Source organism: Typopeltis vanoorti, chromosome 10 (genome assembly GCF_054136105.1).
Source record: "Typopeltis vanoorti isolate ZY-2024b chromosome 10, IOZ_Tvanoo_1.0, whole genome shotgun sequence".
NCBI classification, from domain to species: domain Eukaryota; kingdom Metazoa; phylum Arthropoda; class Arachnida; order Uropygi; family Thelyphonidae; genus Typopeltis; species Typopeltis vanoorti.
The window spans coordinates 130,315,351-130,331,898 of NC_143558.1; the positions used below are offsets into that span (position 1 = coordinate 130,315,351).

General features: G+C 33.3%; 1 protein-coding gene across 1 annotated transcript; it reads right to left on the reverse strand.

Annotated features, from left to right (window-relative positions):
* Positions 1-2,449: 2,449 nt before the first annotated feature.
* On the reverse strand, positions 2,450-16,330 carry LOC150102794 (uncharacterized). Its single transcript, XM_090398742.1, has 4 exons — positions 16,222-16,330; positions 7,212-7,412; positions 4,547-4,818; positions 2,450-2,611 (listed from the first exon to the last, which is right to left on the reverse strand). The coding sequence occupies exons 1-4, from the start codon at positions 16,328-16,330 to the stop codon at positions 2,450-2,452; spliced, it is 744 nt and encodes a 247-aa protein (XP_090254868.1).
* Positions 16,331-16,548: the final 218 nt, after the last annotated feature.

The following is a 16,548-nucleotide window of genomic DNA, read 5'->3' on the forward strand; positions in this document are numbered from 1 at the left end:
GTTGGAGGTAGCTTATACACTAGTCTTTCATTATATAGGCATGTGTGTTTGGATCCGGATATGGCTGAGGGTAGGAGAATTCATCATGGGATGAGGCTGCTTCCTGACTACCAGAAATACAATATTTTGTTTATGGTCACCGAGTAATTTTTAAATTATCTTGAAATTTAAATTGCTGTTACAAATGACACTCGGACTAAAATTCCGAGTGTCATTGTTTAATGTCACTCATATACAAAGGTATATGAGTGACATTAAACTTGTTTTTTTTTTATGTCAAAAACATGAAATTGGTTTTGTTCAACGTAGGCAGGAATATCACATTTTGCCTGTTTATAATCCATTAAGCAAATGAAATTTTATTTGTTGGGTTTATTGGGTTTGGAGTGTGAGAACTGACATTTAAGTGACTGGAGTGAACCTTATATATGGAAATGAACTGTTCGTTATGCGAATAATTGCCATATATAGGGGTTCTTTTGGATGCTAACAGTTAAGTAATCTTGGCAAAATAAGATTATTGTATTTCCTAGAAGGAAATCGCCTTTCCCCTAACTAGATTATCTAAAATTATAAGCAATATATTAGATGCTATTAAAATTTAATAAATTTAATTATTTGCTTCTTTAGCTATATATATTGGAGTACTTAACACTTTTTGTAATATCATTTACTGCATGTCTCAGTATTCGTAAGTTACTGAAGGCCAACAACAAATTTTTCTAGGTATTAATAATTGAAGTAGTTATAATAACATAATTACTGCCTCTTGTATCAGAAATCGAAAAGTATTTCCGCCTTGAAGATAGCACAGTTACATCTGTCTTGAAGCGCGCATACACCAAGGGAGCCAGCAAACCAACACGAAATAAATCATCGTGAATGAAGCATTAAGCCTAGCCGTAAGCCATATCTGCGAAAGCGGCATGAAACATTAACCAACTGTTTGCATTCTGTAACAGCGAACCACCACTCGTGGTGGCAATTCCAAAAGGCAACGTACAAGGCCACTAATAAAAAAAAAAAAAAAGCTCTGATACAATAAAGAAAGGATGTTGCTTAGACAAATATGCATTAACCCTTCGTGTTTTGTCTCTTTAAAGAAAAGTGAACACGGTAAGAATCAAATACCAAGATTCTTAGAATACAATGTATAGTGGTTTTATTTACATTGCATATGGAAGGAAAGGGCAATTTTAAAATTTTACTGTAAAATATTTCGATGCTTCATCTGCTGAATTGTGGTTTTAATTAAAATTATCAATCAAAACATTTTAATCAGCTAGTGCAGCTACATTTAACACCAACGAATCGGAGTTTCAGGCACACCATCTTGAAAAAAAAACTATATTAGCTTCGAATTAATACTCTATACTTTATTCGCAAATACGCCTCTCTCCACTTCAGTTTTCGCCTGTAAACTTTGTTATAGTAGTAGTAGTAAATATCTGCTGTAACCGAGTTCTAACATTTGCTTTACGCATGCCTAAATTATTCACTGGGATTTTTTTTCCTTTCGACTGATTTCCTTAAGTTATCATGAACTTCATAATGACGTGTTTATGATTTTATCATGGAAATATATCTGATCCCTGAATAACATGGTATTTAATCCTAACACGGAATTTTGTTTGTGTTATACTTTGAGAGCTTGATAGCAGTCATCAGAGGATTGTTACATTGATTGTAGACATGTTTAGCAATAATCAGGAGAATGTTTTGTAATCCTGATGTTTTTTCCCCCTAATAAAATGCTTTTACTGAATCAACATCTTCCAGAGTGAACATCACCGGTAGCATCATTTCAAGGTTAATCACAACTGATTCATACATGTATTGTATTGTGCGAATATGTGTGTAGTCTGTTAAAACATTTAAAGGAGTGCATTGCAACAGATTTTTCAACAAAATATGACATTTTACTGGATCATCAAGTGTGACTACATAGCTCAGTATACACTGTTTAAAACGGAAACAGTACGATTCTTTAGACACGTGAAATTTGCAGCAGCAAAGCTATACAGATTAAAGAAAAGTTGAGCACCATAAAGAATAAACAGTACCTCTGCTAACAGCTGTTGCCTATGAGTTTAAAAGTGCTAAGACGCTGATAATATCGGCCAATTTTAAAATATTATGCAACTAAAAACAGTGGTACTTTCAAATACAAAATTTTTGGTATTGATTATATAGACAAGATTACTTTTTTTTTTATCTATCTCAATGCGAAAGCATTTTATTCTTTCAGAAACATGCTACTATACCAAACAGTCTGAATTATTTTAACAGGCTTCATGGTTAAAGTAGAGAACACTCATTACTTCACAATTGGCTTATATTGTGCTTTTCGGTGTCGAATTCAGCAATAATGTCTATACTCCTGAGTAGAGTAGACGAGATTCCTGAGACTAGGTGTGCTTGAAAGGGGCAAAAGGAACATTTTAATTAATTAGTCCTCATCATCTGAGTGGAGTGAAGAAGTTACAACAATGAAGAAAGGCCTGTTCCTAGAAAACATTCCCAGGTTTGGTCTCCCGGATAAGCCAGATAATGGCGATTGTGGTTCATGATGGGCTGCATCTGCAGAGGCCAATACATCAGCTGAGGATTCCTGCAAAAACAAAATTAAAATCAGTATTATACCAAATGTTTTAAGCAGTATTTATTATGATGCATGTCTTCACCGACATTAAAAGCTCGTTTTTGAAAATTAGAAAGAAATTTACTTTTCGAAGTTTGGTGTGTTTCGCACAAACACACCAACCCTACTTTAGTGTTTTACACTAATATACGATTACCCTATTTTTGAATAATATTAGGAAAATTGTGACCCGACGTTGTGTGTGTGGTGGGGGTGGGGGAGAAAGGCGTATAATACGCATCGTCCACATCCAGCTATTCAGAATATGCCTTTAGTTTAGCTTATCTAGAGTTACTAAATGGTTTTAAATATTTAATAATTTTGGGTCCGATTTTAATTAACAAAATTAAATTGCTGTTCCTTTCTTTGCTTTTCTTTATTTTAAAGTAGACTTAAACCATACCATTAAATTGTATTGCGTGAATAGATGACTGCAATATATTCTTTCCGAAGTCAGGAATAATTTTTTTTTTTTTTATTCTAGACTTCTCCAGATGTTTGAATAATGTTAATTTAATCATCCATTCGCAAGGCTCACTGAATGAAAACCGACACTAAGTGACATATGGAAATCGCTCATTAAATCTTTTAACATGAGAGATTTTAACTTCGCCAACAATCACTTTCTATCGCCAACTGCTGACATCTAATGAATACTACGCGGTTTTACATTTGTTGTCTAGCATGAATTTAACTATATTGTAACGTTTTTTTCCAGCATTTAATGAACTCTGTGATCATTGTATTTATAGTTGTTTCATGTGTCTGACCCTGGACAAGTCCAGTTCTATTTTAGGTGGTCAAACTAGTTTCTGTAATTTTTTATAACGACCAAAATTTCTTGTTTTAAGAATCGTTTGTAAAACTTTCTCTATTTAAGTATGTTTAATATATGAAGTGATTACTTTTATGTTATATTTTAGTTCATAGTAAACGCTTTCTATAACTTACGGCCCTTCTTTTTCTCCAGAGTAGGCTTATTACCAGATAGCAGAGAACAAACGAGAAGATGACGACCAGAATTTACAGTTTCGGTTTCAAGGAACAAAGATGTAAGGAGCATATAAATTTTCATTCGAGATAAAAATTACTAAATATAAAAAGTACTAAATATTAACACTAGAAGTGTATTAAAATTATATCAATATAAAAATTGAACTTTTTAATTTTATATTAGTCAGTCATATTAGATATTTTTGAGAACTTTTCCCCACTGTGGGATTTCATTCTCAAGAAAGAATGCATAAAATGCGTCCATTATATTACATTGTCTTAGAAATGTGTCCTTGGCATATTGAACTGTCAGTCAGTTCTCATTTTTTGTTCACCGAGTACTGACTGAACAAACCCTTTTTTGTTTGCTTTGTCCAAGAATGTTGAAGAAACTTAACAAATTTTCTTTAACTCTGAAAGACGGTCCATATAAATAGAGTAGACGAGATTCCAGAAACTAAGTGTGCTTGAAAGGGACAAAAAGTTGACAGCATTTGAAGAAGAAACGTTGCTGTTGACTCATGAGATCTTAAAAGAACCCATTATTTTTAACACCTGAATATTAATATTGCTCAAATAAGCGCAGTTCTGTGAGACAGTACTCAGTCAGGGTGGTATTCGTGACAGCAAATTAATTATAAATTGAATTTATCACTAAGAAAAATGACTGAAAAATCCAAATGTTTGTTAATGAGCCTACTAGAGAGAGAGAGAGAGAATGTATATAATGGGTGGAAATGCCCCTCTACCAGACATTAACAAACCTAAAGCATGTATCTACTTCTCAAGAATCTAATTTTTCCTGCACTTGTTTCAAGTGGATTATAAAAAATTAATTAGAGGCTAATCTCTAATTCATGTGAAATAAATTAGGTAATAATTGAAGATTTGCCTTAGTGAGAAAACTCTTACCCGATGTTGCTCGCTATTATTCTCTTCTATACTGCCAGCTGCTTCGTTTTCCAGCGTAGCCGGGCTTTCAAAAATATCAATTTCACCGCTGACATCTGGGTGTCGAGGTGTGGCGCAGTAGCTTGCGAATGTTTCTATGGAGCATGATGTCTTGCAGCATTCGTCTACAATACCTTCATGAGAAAGAATTCCGGCTTCGTGAGAGACAGTTCGTCGGTAGGGAGAACTTCTGAGAAGCAAGTATGTGTGATGTTTGGTAGGAGCAAACACAGCTGAAAACATAAGTAAATGAACAACAGTAAGAATCGAAATTTAATCTTTCCACAGTATGTTGCATTTTTTTAATCTATAGCATTCCAGTGGATAAGTTTTCTTTCTTAACACCGTTATCCAGTAGTATTTCTATAGCTAATAATTATGGGAAAAATTATCAGCTTTAGAAATAGCTGTAAAATTCTCCCTGAAAGAATTTTGAACTTGCACTCATTTATGAGTTGAAGACAGCTATGGCTTATGCAAAAGGTTATGAATGAGCACGGAATGTAAATCGGCAGTAACATATTTATAAATATGACCCTTTATAGAATAAATTAAAAAATAATAAAAAAATATTTTTATTCAGATGACTTGATTATGCTATCAGACTTGTTTTGCTGCAGTATTAGAAATATTTATAATGAATTACCTAGACAGGTACTATTGATACTGAGGGGAACATCTTTCTGGAGGATCTGCATGTTTGCCTGACAAAGCTATTTAGATTCATATTCCGACCTCAGTTATAGAAATTCTGTCAGCTTTTCATTCAAGTAAAGCTTTGCTGCATAAGAGGCAAATCGGCCTGAGAACAATGCATGAAATAGTCGACGGCATAAGATTTGAATACTGCTCTGTTGTAGACTGATTTTTATCACTTCGATGCGCGATATTTACTTGTATATGTTCAGAGGAATATCATTTGTTATTTCGATATTATCACCTGTGCGTTTTGATTGCGATAATACTTATACCGTATTTACTCGAATATAATTTGCATTTCCTTCCCCCCCCCCAAAAAAAAAATTATAGTTAAAAAAAATCGTGGTGCAAGATATATGCCGGGGATTTTCAGAAACTGAAGTTTTTAAATTGAAGTTTATAATTAAATCCTCGGTATTCATTATAATTTATAATTGCTCACATTATTTATAAAATTAATGAATTTAAATTTTATTATCAACATTATTTACGCTATCGGTCGCTCACCTTCATCACGTGGTATATTTGAATTTTTTAGCGACAATGATTCTTCAATTATTACTGGCGAAATCACGTCCCAAGCTCTCAAAAACCAGTTGCACAACAGTTCCAATGATGGTCTCTTAATCCACCCCAGCGCAATAACAGCATTGACTTTAAAGTAGAAGTCAATGCTGTCACTCCCACATTTCCTCTACTGGTTCCTTCCATCTCTATGCATATGATTGCTGTGGTATTAACAAAAGATCGTGCGACTCGACGAAAAAGGCAAACCGACGATTGTTGAGTTGAAATGCTGATTCTCTTCAACCGAATTCCAAAATATCTGAAACTGCCATAACATTATTCACAATCTGTTCACAATAGTGTTTTAAACTTTTTTCCGTGTTCGAACTATATGCGAAACTTCTTAATTTTTTTCGTAAGGTAAAATGAGGGGTGTGGGATATATACGCGAGAGAGAGTTTAATTCGAGTAAATATGCTATGTTATTCATATTGTCCTATTAACGGTAAATGATATTAAAATGTTTTAATTCTTTAAACAAAGCGTTTTATCATTCTTTGAGAGAGGCTCCTTAAGGCACATCCTAATCCTAATAGATCCCTCTTTCATTATGAAATTCCAGTGACTCAATGACTTGCTGGAAAGATAAGTCTGTACGGTTAGGCTTGATGAAATTTCCACTTGTATCGAAGGCTTAGTCGGAAGATTAAGACCATATCTGCGACGCAGATTTAAAGACTTAAGAGAAGCCAAGTAATATCACCATATAAGTATTTCAAAGCGATCTTTGTTGAAATACGTGATTTGGCATGTACTTTTTTTTTGCAAAAGCAGCGCTTTATTTCTGATTGGTTGCCTAATGAGAGTGAACGAGTAAATATTAAGTTGTTATAGATTTTCACCTCACTTAGTAAATCCATCACCACTACTTACTTGAGGTCTGAAGTAGTTTGAAAATATCATGCTTCTCTTTAGAACAAGTTTCCTAAATTAGCCGACCTCTAGGCACCGTGAATTGCCAATCTGCAACCGGTTGGTTGTCATGAAAAAAAGTTTTTTTTTTTTTAGTAGAAAAGAAACACGCAGCCATTTTACTGAAGTAGATATTTAACAAATGAACCGTGAGAATTACACAGTCATTAATATAGTAGCTAAACAATAAAGAAAATCCATTCACATTTCGTTAGACTTTAAGTATTATTACTCCTTAATGTTCCTTCCTTGTCAGATCAGTGTTCTTAGAATTGTTTTTCGTTCATTCAATCCTAATTTTTTATTTTCTGTTAAATTTGCTTTATACATCTTAACTATCAACATGATTACCTCAAGTAAGTTTGAGAGTTATTAACAAGAACATTTGAGGTCTGTTTTACATTGGAATTAGATATTTTTAGAAATTTAAGAAATATATGAAACATACCGGATCTCCTGGTTTCAAAATTGGTAGAGTCATCTGGCGTGTGAAAACCACCTCTGGTAGCACAGATCAGAGTTAGCATGTTAGCCAATTCTTTTCCACATAACCTAATACGTTTTGCGGTGCTTTCGTGAAAGTTTAAGGAGATAACCAAGGCACATAGCAGGGCAGCAAACAAACGAATAGACATCGCGCCGTGTATACCTGAAATAATAACAAAAAATGCTACAAAGATATAAATAAAGGTCAGTACTGTTATAATTTCCTTTGAAATCTCTTGAAGATGAACAAGAATAGCCAGTAGACTGTCACTAGCTAGCTTTAAATGGTAACGAAACATTGTTTCTAAGAGGTAATTAATCCATCATTCAATGTATAAATATTAGTTATTAGAAGAAAGACTTTTACTGACTGAAAAATATCACGTATCTGTTTTTCAAGTTGCATGCACCATTTTAATTTCGGTTGTGAGTACGACTTCGTTTGCGTTAATTGTGTAATTTATTTTATTCATTCAACGTTCATAATATCGTCGATTATTTTAAGACAATAAAAACCTTACTCATTCAAGGTCAGTTCCAATAAATGCTACATTCGTATATGGAAATTATGTGCATTTAAATATATTTGAAACGTACATATGAAAGCTATCTCATAAAATATTGCATTTTGAAACGTTATACTTGCTCCTTTTTAAGCGATTTATTATTTGAAATCGATTTTATCAACTATAGAGTTGCAGAAGTTTTTTGTACACCTTCATTGCTAATTTTTTTTTCTGACGTTGTGAGAAAAATGCAAGAGGCAGCCTTACTATATTATGTGAGCAAAAATTTATAGACAGCAAAGTCAACTGAGTAAAAAAGGGACAGAAATTTAGGAAAATAGCGAACGTATAATTTAATTCAAATACATTAGCTGCGTGCGAATTCCATTACTAAATGGAATATCAGGCTATGACGAAACTTCAATGCATAGTACAGAGACAGAGCAGCGTTACGACAAAATTTGAAATATGGTTCATAGCATTTTGACTGAAATTTACAGGAAAGCTAACTTGAAGCATATTTTGATAATCATATCTCTCAGTTTCACAATTTTTAATTCAAAATAAATTTCTCTTTCATCAAAATCTAAGCTGGTTTAAGAATGACAATTATCTTTTAGAATTTCGGAAATCTACAATCATATTATTTCAAAGATGAAAACAAATTCTTCTAAATAGAATGTTTCTAAAGAGATAATTGAAATTTGAATATCGTTTTCTCTCTCGTATCGCATTTCCTTCGGATAGAACTTAAATCATTTGTTTCCCTGACCTCCACACGTGATTGTTACAAAATATAATCTTCTGTGTGAATGTCATTTCTCAGATCAAATTTCCTATCTTCTTCTTAACTTGTTTACCGCTAAAAACTACAGAATCATGACGACGAAGTAATAAAAGGGCAAAAGAGTTAATTCTCGTATTTCTCTCTGTTGATTTTCTTTAGGTATAGCTTGTTTCTTCAAAAAGTAGGTTAACTCTTTGAGAGAGAGAGTGTGGTTTCTTGACTAATTCATCAACATTTCAGCACAAATGTTACCATATTATAAGAGAGAGAGAGAGAGAGATAAGAATTTCCAGCGTTGTTCTTAGAAGTAATGTACTATTAAAGTGAATATTGGTACCAGAAACTACAGTGCAACAGCTTGTTACCACTTTCATATCCATTTGTTACCCAATTTCATATAGTTCAGCAAAATGCACAGAAAAAACGCTACTGAAATTATTCCTGGGCGGAATACCACTTAAAACCATGAGATTTCATGTGGAATTTGCCTTAAAATATGAACCAAAGTATGCTTTTTACTGTTATTCTCGAACCCATTGCTTTGGTACGTTAGTATCAAAATTAATTTATGCATGCACTTGTCAAAGAAGGTATGGACGTTTTAATAATTCGTTTTTTATTAGATGTTTTTTTCCCTTCTTAACGTTACCAAATATTAAGCTTTCAGAAAACCGTTCAGGAAAAAATACAACAGATACTGCTATCGAGATTTAATGTCAACACGTTCGTTTTTACATGATATTAATTTATATTGTTTTAGACACCAATTTAAGCTTAGGAATTTCAGATTCGTCACGTTCTCTTTGCGGTACATTTTTGTTTGTTTTCTTTCACAGATGTAAAAGAACAAAGGGAATAGTAAAAAGAGCTTTTGTCGAGGTACGAGAAACATTATCTTTTCGAGATCGATAATGACAGTAAACTGCTTAGTCTGTGTCAGTCGAAAACTGATCTAGGTTTAATTGCTGTGATAATGTAGCGTCACTATACAAGAAAATCCGATTGAAAAATGCATTATTTTATTATCGTTTCCATCTGTTTGTGTAGATGTTTTCCAAGAAAAACACATAAAGATGAAACGAGTTTCAAAATAGTTTAAAGTAGTCTACATTTTCAGTACAAGAAGTCGTACACGTGCAAGGCTTTCGACAATAACTGAACATACACGTATACTTCTATAAAGGGATGAGAGAGCTTGGAAACGAACCCCCCCCCCCCCCCAGTCTGAATATTATTCTCCTCAGCGACGATATCCTAGCACCTTCTGAAGAAAACAATCAAGTAAACGCTTAGTTTTCGTCTTTGTCATTTTATTCTACACATTCCCAACGTCCAGCCGATTTAAACCCATTGCTTGGTGCGTTGAAATCAAAATGAATTTTGATTGCTTACCTAGTTGTTTCGTTACACATGATAATCTTTGGTATATTTTCAAGTTTTATTTTCCTCGAAAATATAAATCGAATCATGTCCGTAATTTATTTAATGTTACTTGAAAAAAGCAACAAGGTTAGTTCGAAGTAATGTATGGTGTGAGCAAGACGGTATCCATAGAGCACATATAAATGCGCTGTATCATATTTCAGGATCTGTGGTTTAATTTATCACTATAGATTTTGCATTTTAAAGTTAAATTAGCTGAAAATGGTTTTATTTTCTTTTCCTTTTCCTTTTTATGCGCAGTTAGAAATCGATGTTAGCTGTTTAACAACTGCTATTTCATTTCCAGGTGCACTTCTGGAATATATATATATAAACATCAGAAAAAGCGAAAAACGTAATTTTGAATACTCCTGAAATGTTAAGGTACGTTTCTGTAGAATAACTAAACTGTATTTAAATTAAGGGGATATTAAATCCCACATTGTTTTAAAACCGAATAAGACATTCGGTTTTAAACCATTAAGTTACTTATATTTAAGTGCATCCCACAAATATTCAAATAAGGTTGAGATAAGGGTTCTGTAGAGACCAGGCGAGAGTGGTGACGTTCACGTCCACAAACTACGCAGTTACAGTAGCACTTATGATTTGGTACATTGTATTGCTGAAAGAGTCAAGGGTCAGTTCCGTAGAAACACCACAAAGTCGGAAGCATTGCATTGGCAAGAATGTTCAAATACCTCTAGAATAAATAGTTAATTGAATAAACACCGCCACCTCCGAATTTCATAGTTGGTTACGCACTCTGGTAAGAGATGTTCACTGGATATCCGTCACGTTCACACCCGTCCATCTGCTCGGTAGAGGGTGTAGCGTGATTCGTCGCTTTTTAACACAGGTATCCAAATTTCACGTTCCACTATACACGCTCATTGCACCCACAAAAAATGTCGTTGCATGTTGGTTGAATAATGTGGGGCTTGCACATTGCCATCTTACTATGAAAACCCATGTTGCGAGCTTCGATTCGGAATGTTTTTGTGCAGATCCGTTCCAGTCGATGCCTGGAACTCCGCATTCAACGTGTGTCAGCCGACGAATGGAAGTTTTACATATTATTCTTCGTAACACCCTACGGTCACGTTCGGTAAATGTGGTGGGTCATCCACTGCGGGTAGCATTTGCAGTTGACTCCCTGCACTTCCATCTCAGTATGGTATTGCTGACCTGGGATGGCCCACTTTGTCAACAATTTGCCGAACAGATAGGCCTGCAACATGGCATCCTATCACAAAGTCTCTCTGAAACTCAGTCAGTTCTTTCTCTTCTGGCAGCTATTTCACCCGAACACAGCTGCACTGACTTGGGAGCATCATATTCCTCCAATTATTTATATCGGGTAAAAACACGTGACTTGTTACATGCGCAATTCACGTTGCCCAATGGTGGTGGTGGTGGGGGGGGGGGGTCTGCTAACTTCATTCCAAGCAGTGTATAACGGAATCTATGTTGAAGATAGGCTTCAGACTAAATTTATGGCGTTATTTTTACGCCTAACTATTTATATTTTAATCACACAGCCTATTTCGTATTCTTGGGTTTTATAATACGTTATGTAATCATTCGGAATAAGAAGCTTAAGTGTGAGATAAGAAACCGAAAACTATATTAACCTCTAAAATGAGAATATATTTTTCATTATTGAGAAACAAGGAATAAATAAATATTTGAAAGACACACCTGGGCGAAAAGGAAATTTTATCATTCGTAGTGCGAATACAGACGTGAGTGTTTCGCCGTCTATTTCCTAACAGATCCTTACCTTAACGGAACTCTCATTTCTTTAAAGCAGATATAACTGGACAGGGAATATTTTCTCTGAAGTGAAATTTATTATCTGTGTTATTATATTTCTTGAAAATTTCAAAGATATTTTTTGAAATTATTTAATCATGCATTCTGGTGGAAAAATATGGTTCGATGTTGTATTTTGCTTTAACGTTGATATCATGTGATTTGTTACTTGACTTAACAGGGAAATCTTGTTTAAATATTTTAAGATATGATTTCAGAGAACAAAACTTGCTATCGTTGTTATCTTTGAACTTTTCATTTATTCTTCAGATTGCATTCAACTGATGGAAATAAATAGTAATTTACTGTACTAAATAATTCAGGTTAAGCACTTCAAGAGAACACGAATAGGAGAGCTGTAGCTTACTTCCTATGCACATTTTTACAATAACGGTATTGCAATGTCGGTCCGGTGCCAGGTATACGCGTTTCACGTTTATTTTACTATTAACAAATATAAAAATAATTCACATTTAAATATTAATATTTTATTTAAGAAATGAGTTTCGTCCTATGAACAAACTCCCCCCGTGACTTCATTTTGTTCATTCAATGCCTCTGCTAATTTTGAATATAAAATTGATAAAATCCTGATAAGCAGTTACAGATTTAACTGTGGTTTTTGTTATATAAATTTTTTGCATGTGATAGCTGTTGGGGAGGATATCTGGGCCTAACATAAACCTCAAGTCAATTTCCAGTTTCAGGCTCTTTCCTCGTGTCTTCCAGCTAAAAATTGATATGATACGGTTCTTAAATCCAGGTTCCCGACATTTTAATAATAGGTCAGTTAGCCCATTGCTTCGTGTTCAAATTATGGTCCAACTTTAGACAACCCACTAAATTTATGACCGATCTCGCAAGCAACCATTGAACCGGCACCCTACTCTCAAGCATCTTACTAACTCATTGCATACTGTTATGTTCTTGAATGAATTTTGCGGAACCAGTTTTGTATTTGCGGATAAGGAATCCTTATACAGACGAACCTTAAGTTCAAACATCCTTTTTATTTCAAAGTAATGTCCCTCACATCAAATAAAAGAAACCACTCCGCATATTTTCCGACCAAAGATGAATATCCAGCCTTTCAGTTGCCTTGCGGAGAAGTTTATTGTAAATATACTGTATGCTTGAGATTTCGTCTAGAAAGTGCAAGGCGTTTTGAAAGCTTTACAACATTAGAGGCAGGAGAGCTGTGTCATGATGGCTGTAGAGTTTGTACTCCCTCAAAGATATACCAGCCAAAAAAGCATATGTATCGAACGGGCCTGCTGTATTTCATAGCCTTGATTTCTTTTGTGTATATTTGTTAAACAGCCAATTAAGGACTCCAAATGTGCAGAAAGAGAATTCAGATTTTTCGTGGTGTTCTGAAAAATGTTTGAAGAAAAGTAAATACATGAAGCTCAATGAGCAAAACAAACAAAAAAAATTACATTCGTTATGAAACATGACTTAATTTATTTATTGTAATTTAAACTGATGACTGAAATGAAACTTAAATTTCGTGAGCAAACGTATTTCGCATTTTTAATATAAACAGTAAAATAGTAATTCATTCGTTTTTTCATAAATCCCATTGCAATTAAATGAACTCTTGTTTGTATTCATAAAAATGACAAAACAAAGCTTAAGGTCTAAAGTTCGTTATGAAGAAGAAATATATTAACTATATTTGTATGTCACTATTTCGAATGCAGCAAATGTTCCATTTTTTAAAATTGTTTTTCATTTGACTTTTTAAACATATAAATGGAGTTTTAGGCTTTGCCATAATTTATCTTATCATTAATGTATCTGCAATAAAAATGAAATGAAAAGAAATGAAAACTTTTCATTCAAATTTTCTTATAAATAAAAGGAAACAAACTAAAGGACTGACTACTGAATCTAAAATAGCTTCGAAAAAAATTAGAACGATCAGTATCCAAAGATAACTTAAAACATTAGAGAAATACTGTTAATTTTTAAACTACCAACAGTCAATAACAAAAATGAATTACTTACTATGTGCTTAGTCATACCATTTATACCTCGTTAGGAAATAGCTTTCGTTGTTCAAGCACACAAACATTGGCATTTTGTACATTCAAGAATACTAGCTGTAATGGACGATGTACGCGAGTGGGTTATTTGCTCTAGTGGGAAATCATTGCACAAGTTGGAAACGTTAAAACTTGAGAAAAGCTAAGTGCCAATACGTTTTGTCAGAAATAGCTACATGAACAGCTGGTGATTCTAAAATGTTTTGACGATCCCGCCAATGTCATATCTTCAGCGAAGTTGTACTTACTCAGTTAGTCACCGATGTTCTGTCTCGCATAAAATATGGATTAAATTACACAATCATCTCACTACACGCATATCTATTCACCTATATTTAAATACTTAGTTAATCCACTATTCACACTTTTGCACAAAAATAATTTCCACTGTTATGTAGTAATTAGTTAATAGTGTCATATATTTTGAAGCATTGTTTATTTGCAGTATTAATAATGAAGAATTAGTTTGTGATATTTAACATGCTTATCTAATGTTAAAAATAAATGCTGAAGTACTGCATAGGCAAATCTTTTTCCGTTTTGAAATACTAAACTGTAGTGCATTCAACTTGTATGCTAACAATTTCTGTACGTTCAGACTTCACCCAAAGAATTGGATATTTTTTCTCACTTTTGTAAAACATATTTCTTATACACTATGGAGCCAAAAAAGGGCTGAATTGAATTTAACCAATATTCATTGTTAGCTAAAATTAGCTGGTAGGTTTTATGAATATTTTTAATTGCAAAAAAGTGATACTTATAGAGTTATAAATTTATGATTTAAACTCTAAATGCAAGTAATAAATAAAATTAACGAACTAAAATAAGCAAAATATTCACTTAGAGCTGGAATATATGTTAACAAATCAGATGTTGAAAGTGTCAACCATAATTGTCAAATGAGCAAATAAGCTATATCACACAGAATAGTCCAACTTTTTACAGTGTTTTCACTTTAAAACATAGAATAAAAACCTTGTAATCCACACAATTTTCTTCTACTGAGTTGTCATTATAGTGATACAAAAACGTGCACATTTAGTGTGCACGTTTTTGTAAGTGGCAATGGTTGGAATTGCATTGAATCCTCTTGGATGAATTTAAATATTCAATATTTTACAAGCAAAGAGTAAATAGCAATTTATTCTTGATTTAAAAAAATATATATAGAAAAACATAACGCAAAAATCGAGTACAGCAAATCATGAGGAACTAGAAAAACTGCTGTACAGTTTAACTCGAATCAAACCTCTTGTGATTTTTGCAGTATTGCAAAAATCACAAGATTATGCATAATCTAATTTAGATTATGCATTAGAATTTCTACTAAACCATGTAATATTATAACCATATACTAAATCTTGTTTTGCGTTTAAGACGTTAGCGTTACAGAAAAAGAGACCGTCAGTATGTTTCTTTTTTCTTTCCTATCATTGTCGTAAGTATTATTAATCATTATACGATTACAATAGGATAACACTTGTCAAAAGCTTTTTAATCAATATTTTGATTCCGATACAACGGCTTTTCGCGGAAGAAGAATAAAAATCTGTTCTACATACCTGATGTTATCCCATCAATAGTATGAAGGGGGATAATAAGGCTCAAGAATAAACAATGACGCTTCCCTAGGATTACCACTCCATCACACACACTATAAATAACAAATAAAATGGAAGGACTTGTTTTTTTCACGTCAGATATACCACATCTAATCAATGAATGTTATAAGCTATTTTCTGTGAAGGCGTAAACTTATGAGAAGGTGAATCATTTATCTTCTCAACGGTGGCAAATCAGCAGCAAATTGATGGTGTGAGAAGATATTATGAAGCGATGGGCAAAGGAAGAATACTTGTCGTATAAACAGTATCTGGCAATAACGTATAGAAATTCCAGTGGCTTGGTAAATTTGTACCATGCAATTGTACGATATACGCTCCATCTATATAAAAGGCAGGTCCTAGACCAGTTTCTCTACATCCTCTCTGCCGCCTATGTATACCTATATAGGGAGGGAGAGAGAGAGGAGATTAGCTCAGTACGGAGTCGACATTGACCACAGAATCTTCTGGTCTTATGTTCATCAAAGTTAAATTAGAAAATTTTTCTCACTCATTTTTTTCAGCATTTCAGCTAGTTGAATTGCATTACAATCTGAAAAGTATGAGACCATTCTGTGATACTTTGGATCAATAATTAATTGCTGTACCAAATGTAGAAGCAGAAAATATATTAATTATGTAAGCTAATGTTAGTTTAATGCTTAACTTTAAAGCTTAGAGTATGATTTTCGGCTGCCGTTTTGTTCAGGTATCAGTGCTTAACCTTATGACGCGATATTCTGTAGTTGTGTAATTTTTCCGTAGTGTGCAAGTATGAATAGAATACTTGCACAAGTAGGGGTTAAGTGTAGAATCACATTTACTACTTGAATATACACGCTAAAAGGCTTACAATGTCTTTCTTTAGCAACATCAGTACGAATTGATAATGCCATTTTGTACATATGTTCATTTCTTTGTTTCATAATAAAATATTTATAAAATTTCAAAAATTTAACCGTGGTTAAATCTATAACATATAATATTGTCCTCGTTTTATATACACTTGTATGCAAACTTTTATAAGATCTTTGCTACCACATCAGAAGAAAGGACGTATATTTTGGGAGGTAACTAAAATTAATATATATACGGCTTTTTGAGCAGAGTTTGT

What these genes read in the sequence shown, in the direction of transcription:
- LOC150102794 (XM_090398742.1), bottom strand. Translation starts at nt 16,330, where the DNA reads ATGGCATTATCAATTCGTACTGATGTTGCTAAAGAAAGACATTGTAAG. An exon ending in CTTAACCCCTACTTGTGCAA is followed by an intron (nt 7,413 to 16,221) that starts GTATTCTATTCA and finishes TTATTATTTCAG; the next exon opens with GTATACACGGCGCGATGTCT. An exon ending in TTTTGAAACCAGGAGATCCG is followed by an intron (nt 4,819 to 7,211) that starts GTATGTTTCATA and finishes TTATGTTTTCAG; the next exon opens with CTGTGTTTGCTCCTACCAAA.